General features: G+C 42.5%; 1 protein-coding gene across 3 annotated transcripts; it reads right to left on the bottom strand.

Annotated features, from left to right (window-relative positions):
• Positions 1-3,385: 3,385 nt before the first annotated feature.
• Positions 3,386-21,767, bottom strand: LOC115123981 (uncharacterized). 3 transcript variants are annotated; one of them, XM_065010326.1, is made up of 14 exons: positions 21,149-21,767; positions 20,574-20,704; positions 20,050-20,184; positions 19,891-19,927; positions 17,095-17,148; positions 12,396-12,477; positions 12,021-12,110; positions 10,875-10,967; positions 9,067-9,195; positions 8,813-8,884; positions 8,640-8,705; positions 8,418-8,543; positions 7,886-8,051; positions 3,386-7,769 (listed from the first exon to the last, which is right to left on the bottom strand). In XM_065010326.1, exons 1-14 carry the CDS (start codon positions 21,198-21,200, stop codon positions 7,728-7,730), a joined length of 1,275 nt encoding a protein of 424 aa, XP_064866398.1. In that variant the 5' UTR covers positions 21,201-21,767; the 3' UTR covers positions 3,386-7,727. The 3 variants fall into 3 exon arrangements, with proteins under 3 accessions (XP_064866398.1, XP_064866397.1, XP_064866399.1); XM_065010325.1 differs by having other exon boundaries at positions 8,418-8,546; positions 21,149-21,764; XM_065010327.1 differs by lacking the exon at positions 17,095-17,148 and having other exon boundaries at positions 8,418-8,546; positions 21,149-21,766.
• Positions 21,768-23,908: the final 2,141 nt, after the last annotated feature.

Below are 23,908 nucleotides of genomic sequence, written 5' to 3'. Positions count from 1 at the left end.
CAGTATCTCTGTGCATTCAAATTACCATCGATAAGATGCAGTTGTGTTCATTGTCCATAGCCTGCCCATAGTATGCCAGCCCATACCATAACCCCAACCCCAACGAGGGGCACTCTGTTCACAACATTGACATCAGAATACCGTTCGCCCACATGACGCCATACACATGGTCTACGGTTGCGAGGCCGGTTGGATGTACTGCCAAATTCTCTAAAACGATGTTGGAGTCGGCTTATGGGTAGAGAAATTAACATTAAATTATCTGGCAACAGCTCTGGTGGACAATCCTGCAGTCAGCATGCCAATTGCACTCTCCCTCAAAACTTGAGACATCTGTGGCATTGTGTTGTGTTACAAAACTGCACATTTTAGAGTGGCCTTTTATTGTCCCTGTTTAAAAGTGGTGTAAAGTACTTTAAAGAATATTTAAAAGTACTACTTAAGTAGTTTTTTGGGGTATCTGTACTTTAATAAAAATAAATTAAAAAAATTAATGAGACTTTTGACTACCTTCACTTTTACTTTACTACAGTCCTAAAGAAAATATTGTACTTTTTACTCCATACATTTTCCATGACACCCACAGGTACACATTACATTTTGAATGCTTAGCAGGACAGGAAAATAGTCAAATTCACACACTTATCAAGAGAACACGCAGTCATCCATACTGTCTCTGGTCTGGTGGACTCACTAAACACAAATGCATCTTTTGTAAATAATGTTTGAGTATTGGAGTGTGACCCTGGCTATCTGAAAATTCAAAAAACTGATTTGCTAAATAATATAACTTTTGAATGATTTATACTTTTACTTTTGACAATTAAGTACTTTTTCAGCAAATATGTTTACTTTTGATACTTAAGTATATTTAAAGCCAAATACTTTTAGACTTTTACTCAAGTAGTATTTTACTGGGTGACTTTCACTTTCACTTGAGTAACTTTCTATTAAGGTATCTATACTTTCACTCAAGTATGACAATTGGATATGTTTTCCACCACTGCTGTTTAATCAGCTTCTTGATATGCCACATTTGTCAGATGGATGGTTTATCTTGGCGAAATGGAGAAATGCTCACTAATAGGGATGTAAACAAATTTGTGCACAATATTTTTGAGATATAAGCTTTTGTGGGATTTTTTATTTTAGCTCATGAACCATGAGACCAACACTTTACATTTTGCATTTATAGTTTTGCATCATGTACCAATCTATCAACCTTCTACACAGGGAAACTGAGGGAGAGGCATCACGTACCAATCTATCAATCGTCTACACAGGGAAACTGAGGGAGAGGCATCACGTACCAATCTATCAACCGTCTACACAGGGAAACTACTGAGGGAGAGGCATCACGTACCAATCTATCAACCGTCTACACAGAGAAACTACTGAGGGAGAGGCATCACGTACCAATCTATCAACCGTCTACACAGGGAAACTACTGAGGGAGAGGCATCACGTACCAATCTATCAACCGTCTACACAGGGAAACTACTGAGGGAGAGGCATCACGTACCAATCTATCAACCGTCTACACAGGGAAACTACTGAGGGAGAGGCATCACGTACCAATCTATCAACCGTCTACACAGGGAAACTACTGAGGGAGAGGCATCACGTACCAATCTATCAACCGTCTACACAGGGAAACTACTGAGGGAGAGGCATCACGTACCAATCTATCAACCGTCTACACAGGGGAACTACTGAGGGAGAGGCATCATGTACCAATCTATCAACCGTCTACACAGGCGAACTACTGAGGGAGAGGCATCATGTACCAATCTATCAACCGTCTACACAGGGAAACTACTGAGGGAGAGGCATCACGTACCAATCTATCAACCGTCTACACAGGGAAACTACTGAGGGAGAGGCATCACGTACCAATCTATCAACCGTCTACACAGAGAAACTACTGAGGGAGAGGCATCACGTACCAATCTATCAACCGTCTACACAGGGAAACTACTGAGGGAGAGGCATCACGTACCAATCTATCAACCGTCTACACAGAGAAACTACTGAAGGAGAGGCATCACGTACCAATCTATCAACCGTCTACACAGGGAAACTACTGAGGGAGAGGCATCACGTACCAATCTATCAACCGTCTACACAGGGAAACTACTGAGGGAGAGGCATCACGTACCAATCTATCAACCGTCTACACAGGGAAACTACTGAGGGAGAGGCATCACGTACCAATCTATCAACCGTCTACACAGGGAAACTACTGAGGGAGAGGCATCACGTACCAATCTATCAACCGTCTACACAGGGAAACTACTGAGGGAGAGGCATCACGTACCAATCTATCAACCGTCTACACAGGGAAACTACTGAGGGAGAGGCATCACGTACCAATCTATCAACCGTCTACACAGGGAAACTACTGAGGGAGAGGCATCACGTACCAATCTATCAACCGTCTACACAGGGAAACTACTGAGGAGAGGCATCACGTACCAATCTATCAACCGTCTACACAGGGAAACTACTGAGGGAGAGGCATCACGTACCAATCTATCAACCGTCTACACAGGGAAACTACTGAGGGAGAGGCATCACGTACCAATCTATCAACCGTCTACACAGGGAAACTACTGAGGGAGAGGCATCACGTACCAATCTATCAACCGTCTACACAGGGAAACTACTGAGGGAGAGGCATCACGTACCAATCTATCAACCGTCTACACAGGGAAACTACTGAGGGAGAGACATCACGTACCAATCTATCAACCGTCTACACAGGGAAACTACTGAGGGAGAGGCATCACGTACCAATCTATCAACCGTCTACACAGGGAAACTACTGAGGGAGAGGCATCACGTACCAATCTATCAACCGTCTACACAGGGAAACTACTGAGGGAGAGGCATCACGTACCAATCTATCAACCGTCTACACAGGGAATCTACTGAGGGAGAGGTATCACGTACCAATCTATCAACCGTCTACACAGGCAAACTCAGCCCACCTGTCTGTCTGTCCTTCAGTCCATCTGTATGAAGAAGAGGAGTACATAATATGTATCACTACCACAGACAAAAGGTAATAGAAATGTCCATATCAGTAAACTCATTATCTTCCACATACTGTACCACACCATCATTGTCTACTGTGTGTTACGGGTGAACACATCAGACATCCAATTAAGACAAACATACTGTACAGTACTTTGAACTCAGTACAGCTGTGTACATGACCACATCTGTGAGGGTCTACAGTAGCTACTGTAGAAACCAGGAGCCTTAGTGTGGCACGTGTGTGTGTGTGTGTGTTTTGAAAAAGTAAAAACGAGAGTGACAGAAGACTAAATAAATCAGAGTCCCTCTCCTCCAGTGTCTCATTTGAAGAAAACACGACCACAAGTTGGAAAGGAATGTTTTAATGATGAAATGAATGAAACATATATTATAATACTAAGAAGTAATCTTAGGTTCTAAATTTCTATTACATAAAACACAAAACTCTGCAGAATAGCCCTCCTAAACTTGCAGGCTAAAAAGTAGATATGACAATAATGTAGAGGTTTCCTCATACAGATACATGCAGAAAGTTTGTTACAAATAATACATGAGAGTATGAGGGACAACTGTATCCATCAGACCTGAGTCGTTCATTAAACAATAGTCTTACCTCACTCACTTGTAGGGAAATGTATGAGCAGATCATATCAATCCAACAGTCAAAATGCATAGTACTATAAAATGGAAATGAAAATGTAATAAGGAAATGAAACTAAATACATGTGTAAGGTAACTCACCATAAAAAGCATCAGGCGAAAGCCATTCATAAATATATGAGATCAACCCACAGACAGGACATATCAAATACATTACAAGTAAGTAAACAAATAATTATAATGTGAAGAATATAAACCTGTTCTGAAACTAAGGTTATAAGGTGTCAGTGTATGTGGGTATGTCATTCGCCTAAGTCATTTGACCTGACCGATACTCTCAATGTGTTAAACATTCTAATTAAACAATTCCTGTCTAAAGTTGTGGTATTTTTCACAATGTCACTAGTAGGTGGGGATGTGGGGTACAGTTCCTTCTGCTGGACCTGTGGGTAACACTTCCTATGAATACCCTCTTCATAATGTGTGATAAGTGTATTTATAACACCTTATAATCTATGAATATATACATCATATTGCATGACAATGGCACTAATGGCTGATAATGTCTATATATTCCTTCAGCATTTTAAGCAGGCAGCATAATGCCTTATGATTATGAAGCTAAGTGGTATGACCTACATGAAATGCTCTTTAGGAAATTGCGTCAGAGGGCTATACTGTAACGACTTCACGTAGGAGTTCCGCACTCCTGTTAAAGGGATTGTTCACTCTAATTACTAAATATAATTAGCTTTCTTTACGCCATAATCAGTCTATGGACAAGGTCAGACAGCAATCCATGCTTTGGTTTTGTTTACCTGACCCCTGTCTTCAAATGCAAACTTTTTACATCAAATCCAATGTCAAGTAATGTGAAGCCAATATCCCCTTTCTTGCATTGTTTTTGTGCTTCATGTCCAAATCATCTTAAAATGACTTAATTGAGCTACACGATCAAATGTTGACACTAGGATGATTTCAGAAAAATGCTTTTAACAGGGTTACAAACGCTAAAACGTTTGCATTTCCCTAACCAGGTACAGTAAACAAAGCCATTGGATTGCTTTCTTAACTTGTTCATAGACTGCTTACAGGGTAAGAACAACAACATGTCGTTTTGTAATTTGGGTGAACTATCCCTTTATGCCCTCAAGACGGAGTTACATAGGTGTAAGAGGGTATGCAGTGAAATTAGAATATCACTTAATATATAATATAATGCTCGTAATGTGCTTTTCAAATATGGCATCTGGCATAGTAATACTTTTCTTCATGAGGCATTACACATCCTGGTGATAATGCTTTATGTAGTTATAGATGTTCATGAGCAGTTATTAGCACCTATATTGTGCATCCTGATGCATTATGAATAGAAGGTGTTATTAATGCTCCTATATTGCATTATATAGAGAACATCCTGTTTGAACTGACCAATCATGCTTTCCTATGAAAACAGTGGTTTAAATAAAGGAAAATGGAAGATTAACGTTCTTTACTGAAAGTAGGATTACAGGTGCGTGTTAAAAGTCTGTGAAATGTTTTGCTGAAGTTGGGACAAATTATACAAGTTATTATTATATTTTTTCATACTTTTTTTTTTTTTTTTTTAACACCTTTTTCTCCCCAATTTCGTGGTATCCAATTGTTTAGTAGCTACTATCTTGTCTCATCGCTACAACTCCCGTACGGGCTCGGGAGAGACGAAGGTTGAAAGTCATGCGTCCTCCGATACACAACCCAACCAAGCCACACTGCTTCTTAACACAGCGCCATCCAACCCGGAAGCCAGCCGCACCAATGTGTCGGAGGAAACACCGTGCACCTGGCAACCTTGGTTAGCGCGCACTGCGCCCGGCCCGCCACAGGAGTCGCTGGTGCGCGATGAGACGAGGATTTCCCTACCAGCCAAACCCTCCCTAACCCGGATGACGCTAGGCCAATTGTGGGTCGCCCCACGGACCTCCCGGTCGCGGCCTGTAACGACAGAGCCTGGGCGTGAACCCAGAGTCTCTGGTGGCACAGCTGGCGCTGCAGTACAGCGCCCTTAACCACTGCGCCACCCGGGAGGCCCCTATGCAAGTTATTTTAACACTAACATGCTGCAACTCTCAATTCAGAAATAATGAATAATTTCATCAGTAAAATAGAGCATCTTAGACTGGGCCCTGTGATAATGATGTCTCTGCTACACTACATAACCAAAGGTATGTGGACACCTGCTCGTCAAACATCTCATTCCAAAATCATGGGTTGGAGTTGAGATATGGAGTTGGTCCCATCTTTGCTGCTATAATTACCTCCTCTCTTCTGGGAAGGCTTTCCTCTAGATATTGGAACATTGCTGCGGGGACTTGCTTCCATTCAGCCACAAGAGCATTAGTGAGGTCAGGCACTGATGTTGGGCAATTAGGCCTGGCTCGCAGTCAGCGTTCCAATTCATCCCAAATGTGTTCGATGGGGTTGAGGTCAGGGCTCTGCAGGACAGTCAAGTTCTTCCACACAGATCTCAACAAATAATTTCTGTATGGACCTCGCTTTGTGCATGGGGGCATTGTCATGCTGAAAAAGGATAGGGCCTTCCCCAAACTGTTGCCACAGTTGGAAGCACAGAATCACCTATAACGTAAATGTATGCTGTAGAGTTAAGATTTCCCTTCACTGGAACTAAGGGGCCTAGCACGAACCATGAAAAACAGCCCCAGACCATTATTCCTCCTCTACCCAACTTTACAGTTGGCACTATGCAATGGGGCAGGTAGCGTTCTCCTGGCATCCGCCAAACCCAGATTCGTCTGATGGACTAACAGATAGTGAAGCAAGAACGCGTTTCCACTGCTCCAGAGCCCAATAGCGGCAAGCTTGACACCACTCCAGCCAACACTTGGCATCGCACTTGGTGATCTTAGGCTTGTGTGCAGCTGCTCGACCATGGAAACCCATTTCATGAAGCTCCTGATGAACAGTTGTGCTGACGATGCTTGCAGAGGCAGTTTGTAACTCTGTAGTGTGTGTTGCAACCGAGGACGGACGATTGCGACTGACACGCTTCACCACACGACGGTCACGTTCTGTTGTGGTTGTGTGGCCTACTCCTTCATGGCTGAGCCAATGATGCTCCACAATAACAGCCCTTACAGGTGGCCAGGGCAGCTCTAGCAGGGCAGAGATTTGATGAACTGACTGGTTGGAAAGGTAGCATCCTATGACGGTGCCACATTGAAAGTCACTGAGCTCTTCAGTAAGGTCATTCTACTGCCAATGTTTGTCGATGGAGATTGCATGGCTGTGTAATCAATTTTATACACCTGTCAGCAACGGGTGTCGCTGAAATAGACATATCCACTAATTTGAAGGGGTGTCCACATACATTTGTGTATACATAGTGTAAATAATAACGCCCGGTCAATGTTTAGCTATTTGACATGTCCACAAGACATTGAGACCTCCTGATCTTGGAAATGTCTCTACTAAAGAGGTTTATGTTTTATGCATCTTCTCATGAGTATGTCATTTATATTTGCTTGTATGTATAGTATACAATACTAGTGTAAGTATGATCTTACCATCCTTTCATATCATTATAATGTTGTATAGCTAAATATGTGACATGTTGTATCATAATCAGTCATAAGTCACACTCATTTTCAGATTATAATCATTTTGTCATTTTATCTACAAGTAATGGGCTGTTTTGAAATATCAACTGATTTCACTTAAACACGTTTCCTAACCTATCTAGATTATAGCTGTCACATAGAGAATTAACTTAATAAATTGTTGAGTACTGTATATCATATATTACTGTATCTTATCATAAGTACTGTATATCATATATTACTTTATCTTATCATAAGTACTGTATATCATATATTACTGTATCTTATAATAAGTACTGTATATCATATATTACTGTATCTTATCATAAGCACTGTATCTTATCATAAGCACTGTGTATCATATATTACTGTATCTTATAATAAGTACTGTGTATCATATATTACTGTATCTTATAATAAGTACTTTATATCATATATTACTGTATCTTATCTTCTGAGGTTTTCTTTTGTTATACAAACGTCCACCGTTTGTTACAGTTCTCCTCTTGACTCCATATCATTAGGTCCTTGGTCCTTGGGAAAAACACAAGAGTTACAAATATGCTGGACCAAAAACATAACGAGCCCCGTCATTTTAGATACAAAGCCAAACAGTTCACCAGTTGTCAGAGGACATTAACAGTACTTACTATTAACTCAGGAGGTTTGGTGACTTGGTCCTTGTCCAAGGCCTGTTTGTCCAATAGAGCAGTGGTTTCCTCTGCAGCTCTGTTAGACATGGGAGGACCTCCATTCATCTGAGGAGGTCCTGGACTCTGTGCACCAGGAGTCGCTTCCTTAGTCTCATCGTTAACCCTGTTGGAGGAATAAGACATAACATAATAAGACATAAGACATAATAACATTCACATTCATGACCCACCATAATACTGTTCCCTATAGAGATAACAGGGTTTCCCAAACTCGGTTCCCCCCCCCCCCCCCCCCCGGGTGCACGTTTTGTTTTTTTGCCCTAGCACTACACAGCTGATTCAAATAATCAACTCATAATTAAGATTTGATTATTTGAATCAGCTGTGTAGTGCTAGGGCAAAAACCAAAACTTGTGGCCCCCAGGACCGAGTTTGGGAAACACTGGGCTAACATGAACCGTGGGAAAATGGGGTGGGTGACATTATTACCCAATGAGTTGTGGATGTATCAATATGTAATCAGGTTTACCTGACATCTTGGTGTCCATTCACTAGAGGGGGTTCAGCATGTGTCTTCTGACAGGATTCAGGGTCTGTTCCCCCACTGTCTGCTGACTTCCTGTCCTGCCCTTCTAGCACGCCTTCCTCTCCTGGGCTTCTAAGGGTGATTATTATATGGATAAGAATTAAGGATCTGAGGGGTACACATGGTCTACATGTTCATGGCCTAAATGACAGAGGAGTGACTCACCTGCAGAGGAGGGGTGAAGTCTCACCAGCACCCTGACCTGGAGCCCCATTGGTCAGGTGTGATTCCCTGTGGAGTAAGATACAGACTGGATCAGGAAACATGACCTCAACCAGTTATTTAACCTCCTCTACCATCCCATGCAACTTTACACACAGATACATACACATTCTCACCTTCTATATGGCACGTGTCCATTGCTCTGAGGTTGACCCAGAAGCTGTGTGTCATCAGTCTGGCTGTTGACCCTGTGGGAGCAATAACAGGGATCTCATCAGGGTTAAAACTCTTGATCCACCAGAAACAACACTGTCCTTCATAGAGGTAGAGACTAACATGATCCATGAGATAAATTCTGAAGGGAGAAATGAGATCTTCATTATCTGTTGAATGACAATCTACCAAAGGAGTCCTCATGTGGAGAATTTACCTGACAACCTTGGGTACATTCAGTGGATGGGAATCAGCATGTGTCTTCTGACAGATTTCAGTGTCTGCTCTGTCATTGTCTGACAGCTTTCCATCCTCCATTCCTAGAACACCTTCCTCTCCTTGGCCACTAAAGTTGAGATTATTACATTGATAAGGATTTAAGTATCTCTATTGGGAAGGATACAAATGTTCTCCATATCCATAGTCTACATTACATTTACATTACATTTAAGTCATTTAGCAGACGCTCTTATCCAGAGCGACTTACAAATTGGTGCTTTCACCTTATGACATCCAGTGGAACAGCCACTTCACAATAGTGCATCTAGGTCTTTTAAGGGGGGGGGGGGGGGTGAGAAGGATTACTTTATCCTATCCTAGGTATTCCTTAAAGAGGTGGGGTTTCAGGTGTCTCCGGAAGGTGGTGATTGACTCCGCTGTCCTGGCGTCGTGAGGGAGTTTGTTCCACCATTGGGGGGCCAGAGCAGCGAACAGTTTTGACTGGGCTGAGCGGGAACTGTACTTCCTCAGTGGTAGGGAGGCGAGCAGGCCAGAGGTGGATGAACGCAGTGCCCTTGTTTGGGTGTAGGGCCTGATCAGAGCCTGGAGGTACTGAGGTGCCGTTCCCCTCACAGCTCCGTAGGCAAGCACCATGGTCTTGTAGCGGATGCGAGCTTCAACTGGAAGCCAGTGGAGAGAGCGGAGGAGCGGGGTGACGTGAGAGAACTTGGGAAGGTTGAACACCAGACGGGCTGCGGCGTTCTGGATGAGTTGTAGGGGTTTAATGGTACAGGCAGGGAGCCCAGCCAACAGCGAGTTGCAGTAATCCAGACGGGAGATGACAAGTGCCTGGATTAGGACCTGCGCCGCTTCCTGTGTGAGGCAGGGTCGTACTCTGCGGATGTTGTAGAGCATGAACCTACAGGAACGGGCCACCGCCTTGATGTTATTTGAGAACGACAGGGTGTTGTCCAGGATCACGCCAAGGTTCTTAGCGCTCTGGGACGAGGACACAATGGAGTTGTCAACCGTGATGGCGAGATCATGGAACGGGCAGTCCTTCCCGGGAGGAAGAGCAGCTCCGTCTTGCCGAGGTTCAGCTTGAGGTGATGATCCGTCATCCACACTGATATGTCTGCCAGACATGCAGAGATGCGATTCGCCACCTGGTCGTCAGAAGGGGGAAAGGAGAAGATTAATTGTGTGTCGTCTGCATAGCAATGATAGGAGAGACCATGTGAGGTTATGACAGAGCCAAGTGACTTGGTGTATAGCGAGAATAGGAGAGGGCCTAGAACAGAGCCCTGGGGACACCAGTGGTGAGAGCACGTGGTGAGGAGACGGATTCTCGCCACGCCACCTGGTAGGAGCGACCTGTCAGGTAGGACGCAATCCAGCGTGGGCCGCGCCGGAGATGCCCAACTCGGAGAGGGTGGAGAGGAGGATCTGATGGTTCACAGTATCGAAGGCAGCCGATAGGTCTAGAAGGATGAGAGCAGAGGAGAGAGAGTTAGCTTTAGCAGTGCGGAGCGCCTCCGTGATACAGAGAAGAGCAGTCTCAGTTGAATGACTAGTCTTGAAACCTGACTGATTTGGATCAAGAAGGTCATTCTGAGAGAGATAGCGGGAGAGCTGGCCAAGGACGGCACGTTCAAGAGTTTTGGAGAGAAAAGAAAGAAGGGATACTGGTCTGTAGTTGTTGACATCGGAGGGATCGAGTGTAGGTTTTTTCAGAAGGGGTGCAACTCTCGCTCTCTTGAACGTTACAGAGGACTGGCAGGTGATTAGTCATGTGGTACAGTTTACCTGGCATCTCCATTCAGCAGAGGGTTGTCAGTGCCTGTCTCTTCATTGTCCATGGGCTGCCTGCTCTCCTCTCCTGGCTCACCTCCTTGGTCACTAAAAGTGAGATTATGATGAGCATGACTGAAAGGATAAGCAAGGCTCTAAAGGCAGGGTCTTTGCTGAAAGTTGTTGCTTGCCAATAGACTGCTTGTATTTAGAAATGCCATGCGGATCTATTGAGTAATTCTTCCTTTGCCTTCTATAGCAGTGCTTTCCAACCTGTTCCTGGAGAGCTACCCTCCTGTAGGTTCTCTCTCCAACCCTGTTCTTGGAGAGCTACCCTCCTGTAGGTTCTCTCTCCAACCCTGTTCTTGGAGAGCTACCCTCCTGTAGGTTCTCTCTCCAACCCTGTTCTTGGAGAGCTACCCTCCTGTAGGTTCTCTCTCCAACCCCAGTTGTAACTAACCTGATGCAGCTTTTTAACCAGCTTTCAGGGATGGGCAACTTTGATGGGAGCCACAAAAATCTGAATTCATTATGAGGGACCACAGTGGCTCCTGAGTACCCACATTCACACTCACACATGCAGTCAGAGCCGGCCGTAAGCAACATTTTGCTATGGGGATTAGAGAACATTTAGCAGATTTAGAGCAAGTTTGCTGCAATTCTACTCATTTTGCCATAAGGTGGAGAGAAATGTTTGCATGTCAATATGATATCTAAGTGAGAGTGACTTACAAAATCAATGCCCCCTGTCAGCAATTTGACGATGATTACTACAAGTTTAGGTAGCTGGTCAGATTCATTTACCAATCTAAAAAATGGAGTGATTTTCAATGACTGACATGACAAGAGGAAAACTCGTGATGCACAACCACATTTTGAAATTGCACCTTGTGTATTCTACTATTCTAGCTGTCAACAGTAAAACGGGGGTCCGCAGGCCGCCTGTTTCCCATCCCTGAGCTAATTATTAGAATCAGGTGTGCTACAGTAGATTAGGGTTGGAGTGAAAACCTACAGGACAGTAGTTCTCCAGAAACAGGGTTGGAGAGCCCTGTTCTATAGAGACAGAAACTACTATAACCCATAGCAACAGCTGAAGACAAGAGAGACTATCATTCAGTGGTTGATTACAGATCAATAAAGTGATGTGGAAAGGTTTACCTGGCATCACGTTGCTCATTCTGCATCAGAGGAATGGAGTTTGGTTCTGGAATGCCCTGAACCTCTTCCACGTCTCTGTGGCCTTGGTTGCTAAAGATGAGATTATTACATTAATAAGAAATTAAGGATAATGTTTGATAAACAACAGTAACTTGACAAAATGTCTGGCAAGTCTATAGTTTGTAAGTGGCCTGCAAGTTCCAGGCTGTTCTCATCCTGTTTGTGACCTGCTAGGACCCCATTGGTCTGACTTTAAACCCTAGTAGTAAGACAGAGAGAACTAGTCTCATAACTTACATAAACCCTCTGCAACAATTCTAATTGACTTAAAGAGCTCCCTTCACAAACACAAAAACAGTTATATAGGATACTCACCACTGTTTGTCTCTCCTATGTTTGCACACACAAAAAAACACTAGCAGACCAGCAATGACCAGCACGGGAGCAACAACACCAACTGAAAAACAAAATGTAGTCATCAGATGTTGACATATTCACACAAAAGAAAAGGTTTTAAAACAGCCTTCTAACAGTAGTTGATCTTGGTAGCATAATTCAGAGGTCAGATTTACTTGTCATTTGCTCATACAGAGGAAGCTGTGGTGATAGATTTGCGTAAACACTCAACAATGATTTTCCAGATCAAACTAGTGTCACCACGGTTTGTATCAGGATGGTCTCCATCTATAATGGTGGTATTAGAGAGAATAAAGTTATTTCCATGACATAATCATGTCATGACCCTTTACTCTTCAATTGTATTCCCCAGAGAGTTGCACTGCCTTCGGGGACCCTTATCCTGTTTTTGTCACTCGGCTTAATAGCCACTTTCCTAGCTTCATTTTTGGCATTTTTCCTATTATTCTTATTTTTCTTAGCTTGAGGGGTCATTGTTGTAGATTATGGCTCACCAGGTAACAACTCCAATGGTTCATTCACACCACCTTTGTCCTTGGAGCTGAGGAATTATCCTGTTCAACCTCACTCTCTGTCACGACTCCCGCCGAAGTTCAGGTGGTGTTCAGGTGGTGCTCGGCGGTCGTCGTCACCGGCCTACTAGCCGCCACCGATCCCTTTTTATTTTGGGTTAGTTTTGTCTCATTAGTTACACCGGTTCCTAGTTTGTGTGTGCTTGGTTTGCTTCCCTATTTAGCGCGTGGAACCCGCCCCTTTGTTGTGCGGGATTATTTTGGTGTTCACCGTTGTGTCGTTGGTGCTCCGGACCATGTTACCCGTTGTTTTGGGTTGGTCAGTGTTTTGCGCCCTGTGTGTTTGGGCATTTACTTTTGGTGCCGGAATAAAGTGCTTCTTTCCCCTGGAACTCTTTGCTCTCTGCGCCTGATTCCTATCTACACACCTAGTCAGCCGTGACACTCACTTTCTGTCATTTCAGCTGAGCTATGTGGTATGTCTGCCCTTCTCATGGGGGCAGGATTGTTGTCCTGCACATAGTGTGAGAAAGTTTCCTCTATGCACCTTGTGTTTTTCTGTGTAGTAGAACTGTACTCAACTATCTCCTAACCCCCTCTACAGTAGGACTGTACTCAACCATCTCCTGCCCCCCTCTACAGTAGGACTGTACTCAACTATCTCCTGACCCCCTCTACAGTGGGACGGTACTCAACCATCTCCTGACCCCCTCTACAGTGGGACGGTACTCAACCATCTCCTGACCCCCTCTACAGTAGGACTGTACTCAACCATCTCCTGACCCCCTCTACAGTGGGATGGTACTCAACCATCTCCTGCCCCCCTATACAGTGGGACTGTACTCAACCATCTCCTGCCCCCCTCTACAGTAGGACTGTACTGAACCATCTCCTGCCCCCCTCTACAGTAGGACTGTACTCAACCATCTCCTGCCCCCCTCTACAGTGGGACTGTACTCAACCATCTCCTGCCCCCCTCTACAGTGGGACTGTACTCAACCATCTCCTGCCCCCCTCTACAGTGGGACTGTACTCAACCATCTCCTGCCCCCCTCTACAGTGGGACTGTACTCAACCATCTCCTGCCCCCCTCTACAGTGGGACTGTACTCAACCATCTCCTGACCCCCTCTACAGTGGGACTGTACTCAACCATCTCATGACCCCCTCTACAGTGGGACTATACTCAACAATCTCCTGACCCCCTCTACAGTAGGACTGTACTCAACCATCTCCTGACCCCCTCTACAGTGGGACGGTACTCAACCATCTCCTGCCCCCCTCTACAGTGGGACGGTACTCAACCATCTCCTGCCCCCCTCTACAGTGGGACTGTACTCAACCATCTCCTGCCCCCCTCTACAGTGGGACTGTACTCAACCATCTCCTGCCCCCCTCTACAGTGGGACTGTACTCAACCATCTCCTGACCCCCTCTACAGTGGGACTGTACTCAACCATCTCCTGCCCCCCTCTACAGTGGGACTGTACTCAACCATCTCCTGACCCCCTCTACAGTGGGACTGTACTCAACCATCTCCTGACCCCCTCGACAGTGGGTTTGTGTCAGCCAGTTCTGTCTACGAGCAGGGCTTTGTTCATCATAAAATACTTTGATCCAGTTTGGGCCAATCTTTACGGCCGTGTGATGGGTGCTGCTTCAACATTAACAAAACTTGACGTATTGTGTTAATGTGGAAAGTCATTTGTTCAACTTTGAAATTTATCAACAAAAATATTCAGCCTTATACAGTGAAAGTTCTTCTTACACAAGAATTGATGGATGGTTGATCCTCAAATCGATACACTACATGAAAGTACAAATACCAAAAGTATGTGGACATCTGCTCGTCAAACATCTCATTCCAAAATCATGGGAATTAATATGGAGTTGGTCCCCCCTTTGCTGCTATAACAGCCTCCACTCTTCTGGGAAGGCTTTCTACTAGATGTGGAGAATTAGTGAGTTCTGGCACTGATGTTGGGTGATTATGCCTGGCTCGCAGTCGGCATTCCAATTCATCCCAAAGGAGTTCGATGTGGTTGAGGTCAGGGCTTTGTGCAGGCCAGTCAAGTTCGTCCACACCGATCTCGACAAACCTTTTCTGTATGGACCTCACTTTGTCCATGGAAGTATTGTCATGCTGAAACAGGAAACTGTTGCCACAAAGTTGAAAGTGTTGCCACAAACTGTTGGAAGAACAGAATCGTCTAGAATGTCACTGTATGCTGTAGTGTTAAGATGTCCCTTTACTGGAACTAAGGGGCCTAGCCAGAACCATGAAAAATAGCCCCAGACCATTATTCCTCCTCCACCAAACTTTACAGTTGGCACTATGCATTGGGGAAGGTAGCGTTCTCCTGGCATCCGCAAAACCTAGATTTGTCTGTCAAGACTGCCAGATGGTGAAGCATAGTTCTTCACTCCAGAGAACGCGCTTCCACTGTTTCAGAGTCCAATACTCCAACACCCAGACATCATTTACAAATGAAGCATTTGTGTTTAGTGAGTCCGTCAGATCAGAGGCAGTAGGGTTGACCAGGGATGTTCTCTTGATAAGTGTGTGAATTGGACCATTTTCCTGTCAAAATGTACTTTTGGTTGTCAGGGAAAATGTATGGAGTAAAAGGTACATTATTTTCTTTAGGAATGTAGTGAAGTAAAAGTAAAAGTTGACAAAAATATAAATAGTAAAGTAAAGTATAGATACCCCCAAAAAACTACTTAAGAAGTACATTTAAGTATTTTTACTTAAGTGCTTTACACTGCTCAGTAGCGAGTGTTGCAACCAAGGACAGGTATTTTTAGGCGCTACGCGCTCCAGCACTCGGCCGTCCCGTTCTGTGAGCTTGTGTGGCCTACCACTTCACGGCTGAGCCGTTGTTGCTCCTAGACGTTTCCACTTCACAATAACAGCACTTACAGTTGACCGCTTACAGTTGAGCTCTAGCAGGGCAGAAATGTGATGAACTGACTTGTAGGAAAGGTGGCATCCTATGACGGTGCCACATTGAAAGTCACTGAGCTCTTCAGTAAGGCCATTGTACTCCCAATGTTTGTCTGTGGAGATTGCATTGCTGTGTGCTCGATTTTACACACCTGTTAGAAATGGGTGTGGCTGAAATAGCCGAATCCAGTAATTTGAAGGGGTGTCCACATACATTTGCTGGGTTCTTAGTTCTCCAGAAGAACAAATGGATATATCTTTCCAGACCTTACAGGCCATCAGTCGATAAATCCAGAAAATAAAATCAATCCAGAAAAGAAAACCATGATGCATGCGACTTTGATTTGAAAAAGTCACCCAACAATTCAAGTACTGTTTCTTGCCTTATAGACTATACACATGGTAATATTCTCACACATCAGACAATTCTTACTCTAATATTGTATTTCCATACAGTATGCTAAATAATATATGTGGGAACTGGTTTGGATGTAGAATAGGCCATTATCATACCTCTGTCGGAACAGGGGCAGGGGGAAAAGACAGCACTTGAATAGCAAATGGAGGACACCTTTCCAGCAGCTCATTTTCAGCCCAGCCAGGTAGGCTACTCCGGTTGTAAAGCGAAGCAATGTGCTTAATATGAGCAAAGTTGAGAAATAAATATAGTAGTCCTAGCCTATAGAAAGCTGATGGCCTATATTAAAAAGAGGATCCCATCAAAACTGTTTTCTCACGCAAATACAAAACATAGCCTATAGAAAACTGTAGTGCAACATGGACCTATATAAGGACACTTATTTTATTCCATGTATCAACCAGTTATAAGGAGCTGGCTCTCACTGAGCAACAGGTGATCCTACTCCACTCAAACTCTGAATGCCAGGGTCCTGTCAGAGTGATTAGAGGGAACACACCATTAGCGACTGTCCGTTGGCAAGTATGGTAGGCTACTAATGACCATCAGCGGCATCAGAGGGCAATTTTGGAGAAGCCTAGTTACCGTGACTCAACAGTCAAGTGGAATTTGACTGCGTCAATCAATTGTCAGAGATGCAATAATATTACAAATAAAATGAAAGACATAGTTAATGACATTTACAACTGAGAATCATTTGATGACTACCCAACAGAGAGCCAGTGGAAACAACAGCTCTCATTCAATATGCTCTGCTCTGTTGTTACAGAGAAACACTCACCTGCAGTTGTATTCTGACTGTCAGGCTCTTTCTCCAAAGGCTTCTTTGACTCATCTAGAACAAGACAATATAAACTATATACAGTGCCTTGCGAAAGTATTCGGCCCCCTTGACCTTTGCGACCTTTTGCCACATTTCAGGCTTCAAACATAAAGATATAAAACTGTATTTTTTTGTGAAGAATCAACAACAAGTGGGACACAATCATGAAGTGGAACAACATTTATTGGATATTTCAAACTTTTTTAACAAATCAAAAACTGAAAAATTGGGCGTGCAAAATTATTCAGCCCCTTTACGTTGTCACGTTCTGACCTTTATTTCCTTTGTTTTGTCATTATTTAGTATGGTCAGGGCATGAGTTGGGTGGGCAGTCTATGTTTGTTTTTCTATGTTTTGGGGTATTTCTATGTTTCGGCCTAGTATGGTTCTCAATCAGAGGCAGGTGTCATTAGTTGTCTCTGATTGAGAATCATACTTGGGTAGCCTGGGTTTCACTGTGTGTTTGTGGGTGATTGTTCCGGTCTCTGTGTTTTGCACCAGATAGGGCTGTTTTTGGTTTTCCACGTTTATTGTTTTGTAGTGTTCATGTTTATCTGTTTTTATTAAACATGAATCAATATAACCACGCTGCGTTTTGGTCCTCCTCTACTTCACCACAGGAAAACCCTTACAGCAGAAAACTCTCTCCAGAAGTTCAGTGAGGATCTCTGAATGATCCAATGTTGACCTAAATGACTAATGATGATAAATACAATCCACCTGTGTGTAATCAAGTCTCCATGTAAATGCACCTGCACTGTGATAGTCTCAGAGGTCCGTTAAAAGCGCAGAGAGCATCATGAAGAACAAGGAACACACCAGGCAGGTCCGAGATACTGTTGTGAAGAAGTTTAAAGCCGGATTTGGATACAAAAAGATTTCCCAAGCTTTAAACATCCCAAGGAGCACTGTGCAAGCGATAATATTGAAATGGAAGGAGTATCAGACCACTGCAAATCTACCAAGACCTGGCCGTCCCTCTAAACTTTCAGCTCATACAAGGAGAAGACTGATCAGAGATGCAGCCAAGAGGCCCATGATCACTCTGGATGAACTGCAGAGATCTACAGCTGACGTGGGAGACTCTGTCCATAGGACAACAATCAGTCGTATATTGCACAAATCTGGCCTTTATGGAAGAGTGGCAAGAAGAAAGCCATTTCTTAAAGATATCCATAAAAAGTGTTGTTTAAAGTTTGCCACAAGCCACCTGGGAGACACACCAAACATGTGGAAGAAGGTGCTCTGGTCAGATGAAACCAAAATGGAACTTTTTGGCAACAATGCAAAACGTTATGTTTGGCGTAAAAGCAACACAGGCCATCACCCTGAACACACCACCCCCACTGTCAAACATGGTGGTGGCAGCATCATGGTTTGGGCCTGCTCTTCTTCAGCAGGGACAGGGAAGATGGTTAAAATTGATGGGAAGATGGATGGAGCCAAATACAGGACCATTCTGGAAGAAAACCTGATGGAGTCTGCAAAAGACCCGAGACTGGGACGGAGATTTGTCTTCCAACAAGACAATGATCCAAAACATAAAGCAAAATCTACAATGGAATGGTTCAAAAATAAACATATCCAGGTGTTAGAATGGCCAAGTCAAAGTCCAGACCTGAATCCAATCGAGAATCTGTGGAAAGAACTGAAAACTGCTGTTCACAAATGCTCTCCATCCAACCTCACTGAGCTCGAGCTGTTTTGCAAGGAGGAATGGGAAAAAATTTCAGTCTCTCGATGTGCAAAACTGATAGAGAAATACCCCAAGCGACTTACAGCTGTAATCGCAGCAAAAGGTGGCGCTACAAAGTATTAACTTAAGGGGGCTGAATAATTTTGCACGCCCAATTTTTCAGTTTTTGATTTGTTAAAAAAGTTTGAAATATCCAATAAATGTTGTTCCACTGTGTCCCACTTGTTGTTGATTCTTCCCAAAAAAATACAGTTTTATATCTTTATGTTTGAAGCCTGAAATGTGGCAAAAGGTCGCAAAGTTCAAGGGGGCCGAATACTTTCGCAAGGCACTGTATACACTACTGTTCAAAAGTTTGGGGTCACTTAGAAATGTCTTTGTTTTTGAAAGAAATGCAAATTTTTTGTCCATTAAAATAACATCAAATTGATGAGAAATATAGTGTAGACATTAATGTTGTAAATGACTATTGTAGCTGGAAACTGATGATTTTTAATGGAATATCTACATAGGCGTACAGAGGCCCATTATCAGCAACCATCACTCCTGTGTTCCAATGGCACGTTGTGTTAGCTAATCCAAGTTTATCATTTTCAAAGGCTAATTGATCATTAGAAAACCCTTTTGTAATTACGTTAGCACAGCTGAAAACTGTGAAGAAGCAATAAAACTGGCCTTCTTTAGACTAGTTGAATATCTGGAGCGTCAGCATTTGTGGGTTCGATTACAGGCTCAAAATGGCCAGAAACTTTCTTCTGAAACTCGTCAGTCTATTCTTGTTCTGAGAAATGAAGGCTATTCCATGCGATAAATTGCCAAGATACTGAAGATCTCGTACAATGCTGTGTACTACTCCCTTCACAGAACAGCGCAATGTGCTTTTCTTTCAAAAACATGGACATTTCTAAGTGACCCCAAGCTTTTGAACGGCAGTGTATATATATATATATATATATTTATCACTTAGAAATGTCCATGTTTTTTTCATATTCATATATGAATATGAGAAGAAAAAAAACAAGGCTCCTCAAACTTGAAAAGCAATATACACGTCTCACCTGCTGCACCAGACACATTGAAATGGGTCAAATGCTCCTGAAATAAGATAACATCAATATCAAATTATGAACATGCAACTGGAATGTTTGGTCTGGTATTGTAGTTTACAAGGTAACTGTACATAAACCTAAACTGCAGTGATAAATAGCCATACTCACAGACCGATCACTTATGGCAGTGTGGTCTACATTGACACAGTCCGGGAGGGTGATGCAGGAGTAGTTGACATCAATCACATTGTGTGTATGTGTAGTGTCTTTGTGTTGACAAAGTTCAGCAAGCCACGTAGACGTCTGTGGAAGAAAAAATACAAATGTAAAGTTAGACATCTAACACTCAAAAACAATATTCCAAATGTTTGAATACATTTGTCATTAAACTGCATCTACTCTCTATATATTTGTATTTTATTTAACTAGGCAAGTCAGTTAAGAACAAATTATTTTTTACAATGACAGCCTACTGGGGAACAGTGGGTTAACTGCCTTGTTCAGGGGCAGAACAACAGATTTTCAACCTTGTCAGCTTGGGGATTCAATCCAGCAACCTTTAGGTTACTAGCCCAACACTCTAACCCCGGCTTCCTGCCTCCCCTGAAGTGTGACAGACAGTCACATTTCTGAATCTACAGTAGTCTGATAGTGAAGCCTGTTTTGTGAGATACAATAAACCGATATTTTACCTCATTGGAAAACACTGATTGCCACTCCACACATTTAGGTTTCTCCTTCTCCTTTACACAGTATTTGTACGCATTTCCAGTTCGGAGGCTTGCACAACTAACATTCTTGGTTTCTTCTCCACCCCAACAGTCTGCAGAAAAAAGGAGGAAGAGATCACGCATGTTGAAAAACAATTACCACAGTCTTCTACAACACATATCTTTATTTACTGCTGTTGAAGAGATACAAAAGAAGATACCAGAAGAAGCAGCCTGCTTTATAAAGACAATAGCATATGATCATGTTTGTAGAGGGGGGGGGGGGGGGGGGTAAAACTTACGACCTGTAGCCAACGCCCAAAAACGGCTTTATGCAGAAAAACTATATGAGGAGAATTTATATTTTGCAATCTCTCTTTCCTGAGAATTGTAACTTTTTCAAGAGACCGGCAAATAGCTGAGAGATAAGCAAACACTCAAGACATCGAAAAAACTAAACCAACTACACTACTGTAAATATGTGTCAGGAATTGGGGAGACGAAGACTTGTCAGCTTCACCCAGAAAAAATACAGAGTCAAAACACAATCTTCTTACCTTGAATTAACAGGATTGTCAATAATAAACCAAACAGATAACAAATAGACATGGTGGCCTCTTATTACAAACTACTGTGTGCTGCGTGTTGAGTTCCAGTCTGTCGGTGCAATGCAAACCAAGGCGGGAAGGACAGTCTTTCTCTTGTTGAGCGGAAGTTACATCATAAGGAGGAGCAACAATAAACACATCTGCTTTTTGGATAAATATTTTTACGTTTTGTGACAATGAAACTAGATTTTTTTGTATACAACTTAAGGCATTGATATTAAAACCTAATATTTTCAATAAATGTTTCTTTCCCCCATGTAAAGCCTCCAGTTGAATGACAACTTGACCTGATTCCTACTGGTGGGGCAGTCGGATAATAGTGTTATGCTTTATTGCACTGTAGGTGGTGCACTGCGATGTGTCTGACGTGCAGAACTCATGACCAGGTCCATGTTACCCGTCTCCTGCCCACATGACCTGTCTAGAAGGTCACAAAGTCAGTAAAAACTCAGGGTCCTGCACACAACACTTCTGACCACTAGACGGGGCTGTTGTGGTACTGTAGGAATGAAGCACATGGTTTTGTTGAACTGTAGGGAAAAGGGGGATACCTAGTCAGTTGTACAACTGATGCCTTCAACTGAAATGTGTATTCCACATTTAACCCAACCACTCTCTGAATCAGAGAGGTGCGGGGGGGGGGGGGGGGGGGCTGCCTTAATCGACATCCACGTCTTCCTCACCCGGAGAACAGTGGGTTAACTGCCTTGCTCAGCGGCAGAACGACAGATTTTTTACCTTGTCAGCTCGGGGATTTGATCCAGCAACATTTCGGCTACTGGCCCAACACTCCACTAGGTTACCCTCTGCACCATTAACTCATGGTAGATAACTATACCTCATGGTAGATAACTATACATCATGGTAGATAACTATACCTCATGGTAGATAACTATACCTCATGGTAGATAACTATACCTCATGGTAGATAACTATAGATCATGGTATATAACTATAGATCATGGTATATAACTTTACCTCATGTTAGATAACTATAGATCATGGTATATAACTATACCTCATGGTAGATAACTATACCTCATGGTAGATAATTATACCTCATGGTAGATAACTATACCTCATGGTAGATAACTATACCTCATGGTAGATAACTATACCTCATTGTAGATAACTATACCTCATGGTAGATAATTATACCTCATGGTAGATAACTATACCTCATGGTAGATAACTATACCTCATGGTAGATAACTTTACCTCATGGTATATAACTATACCTCATGGTAGATAACTATACATCATGGTATATAATTATACCTCATGGTAGATAACTATACCTCATGGTAGATAACTATACCTCATGGTATATAACTATACATCATGGTAGATAACTATACATCATGGTAGATAACTATACCTCATGGTAGATAACTTTACCTCATGGTAGATAACTATACCTCATGGTAGATAACTATAGATCATGGTATATAACTTTACCTCATGTTAGATAACTATAGATCATGGTATATAACTATAGATCATGGTATATAACTTTACCTCATGTTAGATAACTATAGATCATGGTATATAACTATACCTCATGGTAGATAACTATACCCCATGGTAGATAACTATATCTAATGGTATATAACTATACATCATGGTATATAATTATACCTCATGGTAGATAACTATACCTCATGGTAGATAACTATACCTCATTGTAGATAACTATACCTCGTGGTAGATAACTATACCTCATGGTAGATAACTATACCTCATGGTAGATAACTATACCTCATGGTAGATAACTATACATCATGGTAGATAACTATACCTCATGGTAGATAACTATACCTCATGGTAGATAACTTTACCTCATGGTAGATAACTATACCTCATGGTAGATAACTATACCTCATGGTAGATAACTATACCTCATGGTAGATAATTATACCTCATGGTAGATAACTATACCTCATGGTAGATAACTATACCTCATGGTAGATAACTATACATCATGGTATATAATTATACCTCATGGTAGATAACTATACCTCATGGTAGATAACTATACCTCATGGTATATAACTATACATCATGGTAGATAACTATACATCATGGTAGATAACTATACCTCATGGTAGATAACTATACCTCATTGTAGATAACTATACCTCATGGTAGATAACTATACCTCATGGTAGATAACTATACCTCATGGTAGATAACTATACCTCGTGGTAGATAACTATACATCATGGTAGATAACTATACCTCATGGTAGATAACTATACCTCATGGTAGATAACTTTACCTCATGGTAGATAACTATACCTCATGGTAGATAACTATACCTCATGGTAGATAACTATACCTCATGGTAGATAACTTTACCTCATGGTAGATAACTGTTCAAATGATTCAGCGGGTAAAGTGATCACTAGTAGTTAGTGTTTTTAACATGTTTATAAAGATGAACACTCTAGGTTGACTGTGACATCTGACCCTCAGTGAGTGGAGGGTGTGAAGAAATAAAAAAATGTATTTAGCTTACTTTAAGCTGTAAGCAGTCTATGGACAAGCTCAGACAGTAATCCATGCTTTGGTTTCGGATGGGTGCTTATAACGCGAACGTCTAACAACCCAAAGGTTGCGTGTTCGAATATCATCACGGGATATTTTAGCATTTTTGCTAATTAGCAACTTCGCAATTGCTTACTACTTTTTAGCTTAATGAGCACATAA

The sequence above is a fragment of the Oncorhynchus nerka genome, linkage group LG26, assembly GCF_034236695.1.
Source record: "Oncorhynchus nerka isolate Pitt River linkage group LG26, Oner_Uvic_2.0, whole genome shotgun sequence".
Taxonomy (NCBI): domain Eukaryota; kingdom Metazoa; phylum Chordata; class Actinopteri; order Salmoniformes; family Salmonidae; genus Oncorhynchus; species Oncorhynchus nerka.
The sequence above is the reverse complement of the archived record's forward strand: the minus strand, read 5'-3'. Positions and strand labels throughout refer to the sequence as shown.